Genomic DNA, 14,490 nt, shown 5'->3' with positions numbered 1-14,490 from the left:
AGGGAGACATCAATCTCAAAGGTCTCAATTACATCTTTGACACGGCCTCTGATTCTGCTGACCCACAAATCAGCCGTGGTCTGTTTGTGTATTTTATGTTCTACATAAATTATAAGCCATTGAGAAAGCACACGAACAGACGCTCCATCAACAGCTGTTATTGACACGGGCACTTTGCAACTAGACTTAAAGATAAATCACAGTGTGCTTATTGACATTTGGAAAATGCCGGCATGGGTCGACCCGCACGCTGGCGGCATACAAAGCTGTGTTCGTGCTAATCCAGTCCCTCACGAGCGTGTTTTACAGTTTCATTCCGGCTGAGGGATTTACATGGATTCATTTGGAAGTCGTCAGACTGAAACAGAGATGTCAATGACTGTGCCGATAAAAGAGTGCCATTTCCCGGACATGATGAAAACAGAGCATCAAATCTCGCAAAGATCCACTGACTTTTAGAAATCTCCTAAATAAAAAGGTTCAACCTTTTAAATTCCCCATTGATTTAGGTGCCGTTCTTCTGTGCCTTTGGGTTTTGGGTTTTTAATTAAAGTAAAGGGTATGGGGCCTTTTAAAATGAAGGTTTAGCTTTTAAAAGCCAGGGTGAAAGCGGTGCTTCTAGAAATGAGTGCTAGAATGGACTGAGGTAAACGAATTCCTCATTGTCTGCACAGATGAATGCTCGGCTTGAAAGGAAATTCTTCGAAAAAGGAAATTACCTCGGCCACTGGAGTCTAATGCCAAAGATTGGTTGTACAAGGCAAAACTGCAGCATTTCTAAAACAGCTTGGAATAGTCTTATGTCAGTTTCAAATTGATGTCTAATCAGATATATGAAAGTGCAAAATGAATCAAATTGGTTTCCAAGGCTACAAACTGATGACTACCGTTTGAGGTAACTGTTAAAAAAATACCTGGTGCAATAGTATTTGAAAGTCTGATTCACGTTTAATTGTTATGTTCGGATGGCTCATTAACTGACTACGTTTACAAGCTGTTAAATTCGGGTTATGGTCGGGTTAAGGTCACTATTCGGGTTTCTGAAACATTCGGGATAACCCGTTTACATGCGTGAGCAGAGAGAGTTACTCCTGTATACATGGAATGTGTAATCAGTCGCCAATATCCCGATGTAAACGGCGACGCACGGTTAGCGTCTAGACGTACGGACAACATTAAGACGCAATATGCGTCATTTCCGATTCTTCTTCCAGTATCCAAAGACAACAACAACAACAGCAGCAGCAGCGCACAGATAATGAATAGTTTGCGGCAGATAGCGATAGTCTTTGTTTGCGCTTTGGCGCTGGTATGATCCACCAGCAGCACTTGACACTACTGTGCCTCATGGTCTTTATTAATAGAAGGAGAGAAATTGAGCAAGAGATGGGAAATGTAGCTGGAGCTGTGCCACACATAAAGAAATTGGTCTCCTCCTCGCTCCAAAAGTGTGGTGCTGTGCTGCGTCTCGCCATGTTAACATCGACTTGTTTACTTCCGCTAATACTGCACGCAGGGTTTTTTTATGCGCCGTCTCTACTCAAAAGACCAAGATTCCTTGCGAATCGAACATGCGCAGAACACACATTTTGATGGGGATATGCCGAAACGCGTTTACAAGACCAAATATTCGGGTTAGAAAAGGGGTACCCCAGGTATAATATCCCGGTTTTTTAAAAACCAGGATATGAGCATATCCGGGTTTTTGCCGGTGTTTACATGGCCGTGCGCGACTGGGTTATTGCTAATATCCCGGTTTTGAACGGGTTATTGGCTGCATGTAAACGTAGTCACTGAGTCATAACTCCCATACTCTAAAAATGCTGGGTTGTTCCAACACATGTTTGGGTTAAATATTGACAAACCCAACCTTTATATTTTTTTATTAAATTCTTAAACCCAACGGTTGGGTTTGTCCAGATTTGACCCAAACATGTGTTGGAACAACCCAGCATTTTTAGTCTCTGTGAGACAGAAAACTCTATTAGAGCCGTGATCACACTAGCCTTTAAACACATTACATTTCTACTGCAAACAAATGTGTGTTCTTTTAATTCAGCCAAGAGGTCGCGGCCATCGCACCATGACTTATCGATCTTCTATTGGTCACACGTCTTCACATGATACAAGTCACACCTCACGTTCTCGGAAATTACAAGTTGTAATTACGAGTTACGCGGGCGTGAACGCTTTTTAAATGTTGGAATCTCATAATTATGGTAATTACAAAATGTGAAACTTCGTTGCATGAGCTTGTGTTTCTGGTCTCTAGCATTTGTATGCGTATAAATAGAAGTCAATGGAATACATTTTTTAGTTTTCCCTAAACCTATACCGGTCACTGGGGTTTAAACTGATCGTTTGAAAACGTACGAATGAGATTATACGAATTTGTACGAATTAGCCACCAATTCAACGTAAAATAGTTACGAATTGCCTTGATTGTCCAATGCTGCATTGTTTCTGATCGTATTTAATTAATCACACTCACAGCTCTCAAAAGTTCTTACCATTGAGTAATTCAGATTGGTCACATTGCATAAACGTTGTCTCACTGTAACCCGCGCAGGCCAAGAGAGTCTGTTTGTTCAGTGCGTCATGGTCTCACTGTTGGGTTAAACATGGCTTTAATTGTGTATCAAAGTGGATTATGGGACTCTATGTTCCAGAATGCTGAGGCTAAAGATCAGGGCTGGCAACTAGAAGGTTGCTTGTTCAAGCCTTATATGGAGTGAGCTTTTCAGCAAGGCACTTTGCATTATTCCTATAATTACTGTGCCAGATGAAAAACTGCAAATTAATGTCAGTGCTAATAGCTAGTTTTCTCCATATATAATAAAACTCCTTTTCCAGGGAGATTGTTCCTCTAATACGTGCACTATGTGTCAGTTTGGATAAATGTGTACTAAATGGCTGCTTACTAGTTTGCAGACCTTAAATAGTGCTGTTGTGCTGATTTGTGGATTTAAATATGCTGAGAGAAATATTGTGTTTTAGCAGCTGAAAGCATTATCAAATTAGCCCAAATATTATACACTTTTAGGTTCTGTATTGGCATATATGGATCCATGAAGAAACATTTAATATCCATAGAAACATTCCATTGCACAAAAGGTTGTTTATAGTGGAAAAGGTACTGTGAATTGTTAAAACGTTCTTCATAATAAGAAATAAAGCGATTCTTATGGCATTGCTGTAAAAAAAACAACTTTTGGATCCTTCATTCTCAATTCTGTGGAGTTCTGCATCCCCAGATTCCTTATTATTACTGACTTATATCATGTTATTTTTTTCTAAGCTATAAAGGCATCTGAGAGCAACATTTTTAGCAAACAAACAACATTTTATAATTCTTCCCATGAACTCACTCCAGGTATGTGGCTTGCTCTCTAATGGAAAATGTAGAAGATGCTGGAGTACTTGAAGCAAAAGATCAAGTTGTTCAATCAATGGTACCATTGATTTCTACTGTCTTAAACAGCCTAGAATATGATGTTTGGGGTATTAAGCAATGCTCAAAATGGCCCTAGACCATTTTACGGTATGAAATAACCATGAGTCATGCAGCGAAGCTGTCTTTAAAGCATTTTCAGTCGGTATTTCTGTAGTGACAGGTTTCACATAGGCCACTAAACAATTTATCAGATTGGATTTTCACGTTTCCCAGGAAACCCCAGACACTTGCACAGGTGAAGATGAGCAACATAAACCTGCATCTACCGTTTTCATGATGACTGTTACACCCACACAGCTGTGAGGAAAAGTTTTTCTTCCAAAACATTACAGATGTCTCATCAATTTAAAAAAAACATTGACATTTTTGACATGTAAATATTGCAGTGCATGTTTATGTGAGTGTACCTTCTGAGTTAAGGGTGGGTAATTTTTGTAGAGGCTAGCAATAGCGAGCTAGCGTTGAAAGCATAAGGTCCCACCCTCACTTCAGAGCTTCTCCAAAGCCACTCCTCCTCCAAAACATGACATAAGCACATAACTTTACAATAATAATGAACATAACTTAAAGAGAACTAACCTGTACCTGACTGCTGCAGAATAATTTTGGCGTTGATAGTATTGCCATTGAAACACATAAATTCAAGTCACAAACCGCTCTGAGTATAACGTCACAGGTTTCCATCTCTTCCAAGTTACAGTAGTTATGGCGCGAGCGCAGCATAAGCTCATTGTTTTGGTTGAGGAGGAACTGTTAAAGGCGGCTGCTGTTTTGTTTGTGGTGCTCGGCGACTGACGACTGTCTAACTCTGCATAGCATGAAACATACTGATGACGTGTGATGTCTGCGCAAGCAGGTGCACGGAGGTGTTTTGGTATTGTTTCGTTTCACATGATAATCCCCAGAGTGTGTGTGCGTTTGTCCTTGGGGTTCCCCGCACACAACAAGATTTCTGATCGCCACTATTCAACATGTTGAATATTTAAGATCGAGATCGGGGCGTCTCCAATGTTCTTCCGGGCAGATTTAGGGTATCTTAACACACCTCACACCACAGGAATCTGATCAAATAATCTGTAGAACCATCAAGATAATCGGTCTTCACCTAGGATTGTCAGAAGGAGAGAAATCAGTCCAAAATCGGTCCAAAATCACTCCGATTATCTTGCTGTGTGTGGGGGGCTTTAGACCACTTCACTTAGTGATTGCTATCAGGATGTGAAGAGACTTTCAACCAGCATAACAAAAAATGTTTCTGGAAGAAATCACCTTCCCTGCCTTTAAGTGCATTCGATTTCCCTTTCAAGCTATTCTCCTCCAATCAGAAGTGCTCATTCTCATTCCGGTGGCATTTGGATAAACTAAACAAATAATTCTGCTCTGGAATTCGGGATTTCGCAAGAGGCCCTGCCCTCACCTCAGGGGCACCAATCGCAGCAGACGGCCACCGGATGAGTGATTAGACGCCAGGCATGATTTGACCTTCAGGCTTTGTGTTGGCGAGCTTTAAAACACAAAAAAAGAGTGTGACCTGATCCCTTGATCTCCTTCCCTGTCTCAGCTTGGACAACAACACATTTTTTTGATTGCCTGCACACACAAGATTCACTCCCTCTGAATAGAAAACAGCTTTTGAATATTTTTTCTCTCTCTCAGAGAGTTAAAAGTCTATATACATTCAGTACTTAGTTGGATTTGTGTCCTGAGAAGACAGAGAAGTGATTGATTAAATTTGTCTGTCTATGAGGAATGCTTGTGAGCAACTGTAATCAGAGATTATTACGTTCAATACAAACACTGTTTATAAAGTTCTATACTTTTCAGGGTACCATAACAGTGATTCCCCTAAATGTGTGCTTGTCCATTGTATACACTCTCACACCAAATACACACATTCTGTACTATATCTGATTGTATGTAAGTGCAAACTCATGAAAGCACTAAAAGAGACTGACTTATAACAGGCTACAATGGTCACGCTGTACATTTTTTAATTTACTGAAAATAACCTACTCATTTGTTCTTGAATCCAACCACACTCACGTTGTATGTTTGTTTATACGTCATACAGCCTGCAAAGATAACTCATTAGAAAGACGCTTCTAGACATTATTTCACAGTAGACGTCTTATTATTGCATCACATTCAACGCAGACAGCCTAGGTAAAATATGATTTTTAGGCCCAGAATATTCAGCAGGGGGGAGAACCGCTTGTGAAAAGCAGTGCAAGAAACTTTGGCCCACAGTGTGAACAGACATCTTGACAGCCGATCAGAACAATTATATAAAAATGCTATTGTTGCACTGAGAAAACCATCATTTTAAGAACCAGAGGTGTTGTGGAGGGAAAAGACTGATCCAGAGAGGCTCATTAGTTCACCCAAAAATTCAAATTCTGTCTTTGTTTACTTATCATTCCAAACCTGCATGACTTTACAACACAAAAGTAGATGTGGTCACTTTCCTTACAAAGAGATATTGCATGACTTGAAGAGTAGTGCACCAGTCACATTCTGCCAAGACATATAGGTTTCGAACAACGTGAGGGTGTAAATGAATGAGTTTTTTTTTTTGTTGAACTATCCCTTTAAGTGTCAGTGAAGAGCTGAACTAGCATTTCCAGCACCATAAAAAGCCTTCCTGCGAAAACCCTTTAAAGATAAAAGATCAACAAATCACCTTAAAAACATTCCATGACACATCAGCCCTCCATGTAGCACTCGGCTCTGAACGTGAACGCACCGCAATTACACCTTACAGTAAGGTGCACACGGCCGACACTCTGAAAATCAATCATTTGGGATTGTTTTTTACAGTTTTAATGGGTTCCTGTGACCTTGCACCTTAGATTCTTTGGAGCAGAAAGCACTTCAGACTTCAGCCTGTCGATTTTCCGATTTTAGAAATAAGTTGTGGCCAAATCATCCGGGTCAACAGAGATCCAGCCAAAAAGTTCAGAATCGGGAACTTCAGGCATTTATCTAGAAGGAAAGATATGCTTTTAAAATAAATGTCTCCATGGTTTTGATATATGCGGCGGCTGCTGGTGACAGTGGCAGTTTGTGGGTGAGCTGGTCTGTGCTGTGGATGATATCAGACGCCCGGCCTGCATTAGTCTGTCCACTTTATGGCTGCAGCCAGCGCTTTCCGTCCTCTTATCTGGCGAGAGTTCAGAAGTGACGGATGCATTAGGACATGCACTAGTAGCTTTCAAGAGCTTAAATCCATTTGCTGGATTATCACTTTGAGCCCCTGTGTAATGACATGGCTCAACCCCAAACATCTTCCAGGATGTCGGACACGAAGGGTCGTTTTTTAACACGACCCTCATGGCCCTTTTTTAAAACACCAACGCTGCTAACATTTGCATTTTTCATCAAGCGCATGTAACCGGTCTTACTCGTCCCGCTCCGAGAGGGATTTGAACCGGTGTCTCTGGCAAGGGAGGCAGGCGCACTAACAAGAACGCTAAAGACTGCAGACTCTAACGTGCCTCTTGAGGCCAGGGGAGTGAGGTTTACACACACAGCTCTTGCTAGCTTAGCTTGCCTCCGTTACACTCACCCCCCTAAACATCACTGGGGCTGCTCATTGCACCAGGTGTGTGTGTGTGTGTGTGTGTGTGTGTGTGTGTGTGTGTTCAATACTCACTGCTGTGTGTGTGCACTTGGATGGGTGATATGCAGAGCCTCTTGAGGCCAAGGGAGTGAGGTTTACACACACAGCTCTTTCTAGTTGGCCTCTGATACACATACTAACTCTTGTATTAGCTTAAGATTATACAAAATAAAGGTTCTTTATTTGCATCAATGGTTCCATGAAGAACCTTTGACATTCATGGAACCTTTCCATAGCACCAAAGGTTCTTTATAGTGGAAATTAGGGTCTCTATCTTGACACTATAAAAATGGTTCTTTTAAAGAAATGCTCACTGAAAAGTTCAAATGTAAAAAAATAAATAAAAATGTTTTTGCCCCCAATGGCATCACTGTGATACTACTTTTGGAACCTCTATTTATTTTTTATTTGTTTAATTGTAGCCTAGACTGTTTTATGGACCTCTAAGTCGCCTATATAATTGTATTCACAATTCAACAAAAAAATCACACTTTAAAAAACCAATAAACATTAACATTAATATTTATCACACATTACAAAACAAAACAAAAAATATCAATTACATAAATGGTAGCCTATTGTACCAAAAAGTGTGGAAAAAAACTTTTTTGTAGCCTATGCTTTCCTGTGTGCTCAACATGGATCATGGGTTTGATTCCCAACGAAAAAGCATGAACATTTAAAATTATATGCCTTGAAATGCAGTGGAATATTTTGGATAAAAGCATCTGCCAAATGCAAAAATGCCCGGTACATGCCCACAAAGGATAGCTTAGGGGGAGGGGGGATTTTTATTTTGGATAGTGTTAGTGCCTCAAACTCACTCGATGGAAGTTTCTAGAAATTGACTAAATAAACTCTCACAGTTTGCAGGCAGACATATGAAAACAGATGGATAAAGTTCTCAACAAAGTTTAATAGCAAGTATTCTCAAAAACAGGCGAACATCCATTAGCAAACACAACTAAACTGACTGTAGTAACAAAAGAGAGGCAGGATTAAATCAAACAAATGGAAGGCATGCACTGAAGAAATACAAACTAAAAGTCCTTGAACTAAATTAAACTAAACATAAAGGGGACAGCCTTCAGAAACGCTCGTGTTTTGTCGGCAAAAGAATATTCCTCCACTTAGGCTACAAGAGACTCGACAATAGTGCAATGTGCAAACCTCTTTAACATCTATTCGAGATATTCAAAGAGGTGTTTGCACGTTGAAATGCGAGTGCCTTACTTCCAGGACATTAATGCTCTTCAATTGAATAAAAGAAGAAGACGTCAATATAAAGAGAGTGGTGGGGCTATCTTGCCCTGAACTCAGGTTACCTTCTGTTTCATCATTTTTTTTCTTCAGTTCGCTTGTTTGAATTTGTGCGAGCGAGTGTGCGTTTGCGCGAGACAGAAACTGAGGGAGAGGAATAATGAAGCCTGTCTTCCCATCATGAGGCCTTTCCCATGCCGCATTACTAGTGCCATCAGACGGCGAGCTTCGCCATCAGCAGCGCTGCATCTCTACGACTCTACTAATTATTCTCCTGTCTTTTTATTAGACTACAACCATCAGAGAGAGAGAAGGGGTAAGACATCATCATCATCTCCAGCCTAATTCTCTCCCTCTCTCTATCTATCTATTTCCCGTCAGACTGGTCTGAAGGAGGTCGTTGCTTTTATCACACAGATTACTTCACAGGGTGACTCCAAGCCATTAAATTCTTATCTGTGTCAGTGGTGAAATATGATGTTTACGGTCCTGTCTGGCTATTAGTGTTAGAATTGAGATGTTATATCCTCGACAGGGGCGGTATAGCCTACAGAATTGATTAGGTGACCATGTCGCTTGATTTGAACGTGAAAGCTGTATTACACCACAAATTATATACACCAAGCATTAAGTAGGTAATTATTAGGGATCAGTGGCTGTGTGCACAAATATGAAGCGATAGGCTATATCACCCTGGCAACATTTTGTCAAAGATAAGCTCGTTAAATACTAAAATAGACCAACAAATCAAAAACTTTGGACTTTGGGATTTTCAGATATTGAATGTGTCTATGGGATGTGCTATATTTTCCATAATGTTGTGTGTATTCAGGTCCAGTGATGGTCCATTTGCGCCATCTTATGGCCTAAAAGTGCGTTACTGCATCTTGTCCATGTGAAATCACAAAATGATATACAATAAACCAAAGCTTTATCATGCTTTATCGGCATGATTATTGAAGGTACGGTGTATATTACAAAACATTCAAATGCTTAATTTATGTACCATGTTTAAGCCTTTAAATAAATATATAGAATACATGTTATAATTATATTTAGTGACCTAAAAAAAAACACTACTACTAATATAACACTAATGAATGTGTTAACAATATACAGTTATATCATGTATTAGGCTATGTACTATTATTTTAAATGTAATATTAAAATATATATAAATGAAAATAACACATACACACACGCACACGTTATATGTCATAATAATAAGTTTGACCATAAATTACATCAAGTGCAAAACTATATAAAAACATTTAAATAAACATTGCTGGCCACTAATAAACTAGTAAAGCGCTTATTCTGTTTCCGTGGAGTTTACATATCTGCCGCTGACCTGCCTGCACTGTTGAGCCGCGCTGGTATTTACGACACTTGCGGTCGGAAGACGTCAGTATGCGGGCACACATGTGGAGTGCAGCGCGTGTTTCAGCATTCAGTGTCCTGACTCGAGTCTGCGTGTCGTCACAGCGAGTTAAAGCATTCCCACCCGTGTTTACAGCCCACAGCCTCTCTCTCTTCAGTCTATGTACCTCTGTGCTCGCCAAGGGTTTGATGTCAAGACGACCTCACAGCAGGAAGATGTCACAGTCCGTGGCGCAGCGGATGGTCTGGGTGGATCTGGAGGTAAACAGCGGTTGAACAACACAATAGTCTTTTTACTGATTCACATTTTAAGTCAAAATCAAGATGTTTTAACAGAAACGATGTATGACCGCAGTATTTGACAGCAGACCGATGCTGAATGAATTTACATAGTTTTATAGTATGCATCGCTTTTCAAACATGCCATCCGCTTATATAACAAGTCCAGTACAGTCTGTTCATAAGTTACTTATTAGGATAAGATTTGGGCTAGCACTAGTCAGTCACTGCAGCTGACCTGCTTGTTTACAAGTTTTTGCACACAGTCTGGTTTTGGGTTCACCCTACGCAGTTTTTATCCAGGAGCTCTTTACAAATATATTTGGACTGAGGAGTGATTGTGCAGTCATAGATTTTCAGGGTTGCATATTAATGTGCTTCTTCCTGTTTCAGATGACTGGTCTGGATATCGAGAAGGACAAGATTATTGAGATGGCCTGCATAGTTACAGACTCTGACCTGAACATCATTGCTGAGGTTGGTGGTTCTTTTTTTGCTTGGAATAAAAGTCCCATGCAGTGAGAACTTTGCAAAGATTTTTTGCATATCCAGATTAATTTTTGTTGGATTTGAGGTGATCTATATACTTGTGTGCACTTATAAATTGCCAGAATTGGCTTTTTAGTTCAAGTTTAGGTAAAAACTTCATTTAAAAACACCAAATGCTGTACAATCAAGATTAATGGAATAAATTCAACAGAATATAAAAGGATCATACATCAGATTCTTCCAACAAGGCAAAGACTTAAAGGTCCCATCATCCCATGGCCAAAAGCATATATTAAAAATGGTCAAAAGTGACCAAAGCCTTGAAATGTACTTTCTTCTTTTTTTCTTCAGGAAAATCAATGTAATATAATGTAATATATGTTTGTTCAATAATATTTCTTGATTATTATTTACAATGTTTAGGGGATTTTATGATACTAAGCAAAATATTTATAAGTATTTTTTTCCCATTAAAATTAATATAATTTTTTTTTTTTTTAATTGCAATATTTCAGAGTGATGGCTTTTAAAAAAAAAATGTTTTAAGTGAGAATAAAAATCCCATCTGGATGCTTTAAAAAATAAAAACTTGTGTAATGTCATAGCTCTCTCTATAGGCTTTTGGAGGCAGTTGGTCAGTTTACATTTCTGTATTTACATAACTGTTTAGGAAGAAAATTCGGAGAAAAAAATGATTAGCAACTAGGACATGAGACCGAAACCTTTCTAATTCATATTTAATAAATATACTTTTTGCAAGTATTGATAGTGCGCAGTATTTCCTTTTTCTTTTTCTTTTTTTCACATATTCTCAAAATCGTCTCTGATGCAGTTTTACCGTGCGTGTGTCTATTTTGCTCTCAATGTTTAGAGATGAACCCCTTTATTGCTTATTTTTTCTTATTTCCCATTCATTTCCTATTTTGGTAATGAAGGTGCCAAGTTTTCCTTTTTTTCGAAACTTTAACATATTCAAATTATATCAATGATTGTTTTTGTTCACATAGCTAATGCGACAAAAGTGACCAAGTGTCATCCCATTCCAATAAAGCAAAAAAAAGGTAAAAATTCTAACCGTTAAACTTAGTCACTCAGTTCTGACCGAAGAGGCCCAGAGGGTTAAACTGTGTAAATAAATACTTTCTCTCTCTTTTATTATATACATTTATAGTTGTTATATAGAGTTTTATTTTAGTAGGTATTAGGGCTCCGGTTTAAGTTTTGTTGTTGGACTGTGATATCTACAGTAAGTAATAGAATTATGCTGTTAGCTTACTTTTTATCATATGTTTTTATGTATATTGTGCAATATGTGTATATATGATTTGTGTGATTCTTTGTTATTACTACTATCAGTGTCAAAAGAAAATGTCCATCCAATGACCAATAGAATGAATAATAAAGTACAAACATAAAAAAGAGTTGAGCACAAGTCTAATAAAACATATAACCCGTAACCCCATATACATCTCAAACAACATCAATAGAGAAAAAATGTCTTCAACCTAGATTTAAATTTTAGAAAAAATAAAATGAATTAAACTATTTGATATTTGTTTTATCAAATACGGTCTAGAACGGGAATGTCCCTCCCCAAAATTCCACCTGCCTCTAATGTCTCATATATGTATATGAAAATATGGCCATACTGGCTCTTTTATGCTATAACCTTCTTTTTTTGTTGTTGTTAGGGGCCAAATCTGATCATCAACCAACCAGATGATCTGCTTGACGGCATGTCAGACTGGTGCAAGGAGCATCATGGGAAGGTGAGTACAGATTGACGCACATGCTGAGTGTTTCCTGTTTGGCCTGAATGAGCTTGATGTGTGTTCTGTGATTTGTGTTGCCAGTCAGGCTTGACGCAGGCTGTCCGGGACAGTCACATCACTCTCCAGCAGGCAGAGTACGAATTCCTGTCCTTCATCCGACAGCACACGCCACCCGGACAGTGTCCTCTCGCAGGTACACACACGACACCAGCCGCTGCTGTTGCTCTTGCATGTTACACGTGTCAAACTGTGCCTCTTCGTCCACAGGGAACTCCGTTCACGCCGATAAGAAGTTTCTGGATAAGTTCATGCCGCAGTTCATGCGACATCTTCACTATCGCATTATAGACGTGAGCACCATTAAAGAGCTGTCCAGGTTTGTTCCCCATTTAGGTTTTATCAGATTCCCGATCGGCCGCTGTTGCCACATTTGCATTCAGACGTGCTTCAGCAAGTACAGGAAGAAGTTGATGTCAAAATACTTTTTTTCCCCATTCTGTTTCCCAGACGATGGTATCCAGAGGAGTACGGTCTCGCACCACAGAAAAAAGGATCGCACAGGTCTGTGTGCTTAACAGGTGTTTCACAGCTGTATTGTTGAATGCCACATTTAGCATCGCAGGAGAGGCTTTGATGTACTTCATAAATATTTCAACCTAAAGGAGAGCTGTTTTGTCTGATCTCAGAATAATGTTGTGTCTGTTTGAATTTTCAGAGCGCTGGAAGACATCCAGGAGAGCATAAAAGAACTGAAGTTTTACAGAGCGAATGTTTTCAAAGTGAAGGAGAAGAGAAAAGTAGTCGAAAACGGCGACAAGACGTCTGTGAGCTAATCTCCGAGCCGATCTGGAGCGCTTTTAGGATCTTCCTCACGTTTGGATGAAAGCTTGTGTGTGAATACTTGAGAGAGAGCAAAGTCCTCACTGTTTGTTTCCTGTTTTATTTGTTGTCACTGCAAATATCTTAGTTTAAAAAGAGAGGAGATCCAAAAAAACCAACTCATTGTTTTGATCAAGTTCCTTTTTTATCCCTTTTTTATCCTTTGTTCCTTTTAGGGAATCTGATTTGTTGCTTGTTTACTGGATCGTGTCAGTGTGCAGTAATGAAACAGAAGTGTGTTTGAAAAGGTTCTTCTATCTGAGAGTGTTTTTATTTCACTCCTTTTTTTGAAATAAAAATAATTTGTTGCGGTTTTTTATGGATGTTCAATGTGACTGTTCTGAAATGTTGCTGACCTGTTCGTGCAGTAACCTGAACCAGACGACAGATGGCAGTACACAGTCAGGTAATATCTGATCAGTGGGGTTACTCAGTAGATTACTTAGAAATGTGAGTCTACTGAATCCAAATTAAATGGCAAATTCTGGATCGTAACGTAATCCATTTTATAATTTTTTTAAGGTAATGTAATCAGATTACTTTTGTCTTAACCAATAATTTATCACATTGATTGAATAGGAAATTTTGTACATGTAAAAATACGAAGAGAAAGATAATATATTCCATTGTTATCAACAACATGAAGTATATTTAATACACTTTCCCAGACTGGGTCGTGTTGGAGCTGCAAGGGGTTAAGATGAACATTTTGGGGGGAATTCCTGTATAATATGCAAGTGTGAATTTGTACATTTCCAAAGAATAATACTTTAATTACTCACTGAGTGATCATTCAAATAATTAACGTGGAGGTGATCAGATATGCAATGTTGAGAAAAAACATCTTAAAAGTGAAAGGATTTATGTAAATGCTGTGGGTCTCGGTGCAAATCCACAAAACTGGAAGACAACATATCCTATAGTATTTTTTTACTTAAGTAGTAAGGAGGATAATCAATGAATTATGAATAATTTACTGCCATTTTGCGAATAAGATGTAGTCAATAAAAAGGTAACTAGTCTGATAAGAATTTTAAAATCTAATGTATTATAATGGAAAATAATTTTGAATCTGATTACGTAATTCAGATTGCATGTAATCCGTTACTACCAGTTTATTGGGTAAAAAGATCAAGTTAAATATAATTATTTTGGCTTCTTTGACATCCTCAAACCCGTTGATAGATAGGCTACTATGGAATGGGGTCCAAACATACATGAACAGGGTCTACTTACTACATAAACAAAACATTGTCAATGTCATTGCCTCTAACTATGACGAGGTTAGTAAATGTTGCTCACACTCCACTTAGTTTTATGCTGTTTTAAAGTGGCAAGGACTGCTGGGACTTCAAACC

The 14,490-nt window shown here is 38.8% G+C and overlaps 1 protein-coding gene across 2 annotated transcripts in view; it reads left to right on the top strand.

The window, feature by feature from the left end:
- Positions 1 to 13,446, top strand: part of smfn (small fragment nuclease) — a 200,105-nt gene extending 186,659 nt beyond the window's left edge. Inside the window, exons 2-8 of one of the 2 annotated variants that reach the window (XM_079598960.1) lie at positions 9,777 to 9,974; positions 10,386 to 10,469; positions 12,173 to 12,250; positions 12,335 to 12,446; positions 12,521 to 12,629; positions 12,761 to 12,814; positions 12,969 to 13,446. In XM_079598960.1, coding sequence (XP_079455086.1) covers positions 9,903 to 9,974; positions 10,386 to 10,469; positions 12,173 to 12,250; positions 12,335 to 12,446; positions 12,521 to 12,629; positions 12,761 to 12,814; positions 12,969 to 13,086 — 627 coding nt within the window. In that variant the 5' untranslated portion in view covers positions 9,777 to 9,902 and the 3' untranslated portion in view covers positions 13,087 to 13,446. Of the gene's footprint in view, positions 1 to 9,629; positions 9,975 to 10,385; positions 10,470 to 12,172; positions 12,251 to 12,334; positions 12,447 to 12,520; positions 12,630 to 12,760; positions 12,815 to 12,968 lie in introns of those variants that run through there. The other variant, XM_079598961.1, reaches the window with a different exon arrangement.
- The last annotated feature ends 1,044 nt before the right edge of the window (positions 13,447 to 14,490 follow it).

Source organism: Phoxinus phoxinus, assembly GCF_949152265.1.
Source record: "Phoxinus phoxinus genome assembly, chromosome: 23".
Taxonomy (NCBI): Eukaryota; Metazoa; Chordata; class Actinopteri; order Cypriniformes; family Leuciscidae; genus Phoxinus; species Phoxinus phoxinus.
The sequence above is the reverse complement of the archived record's forward strand: the minus strand, read 5'-3'. Positions and strand labels throughout refer to the sequence as shown.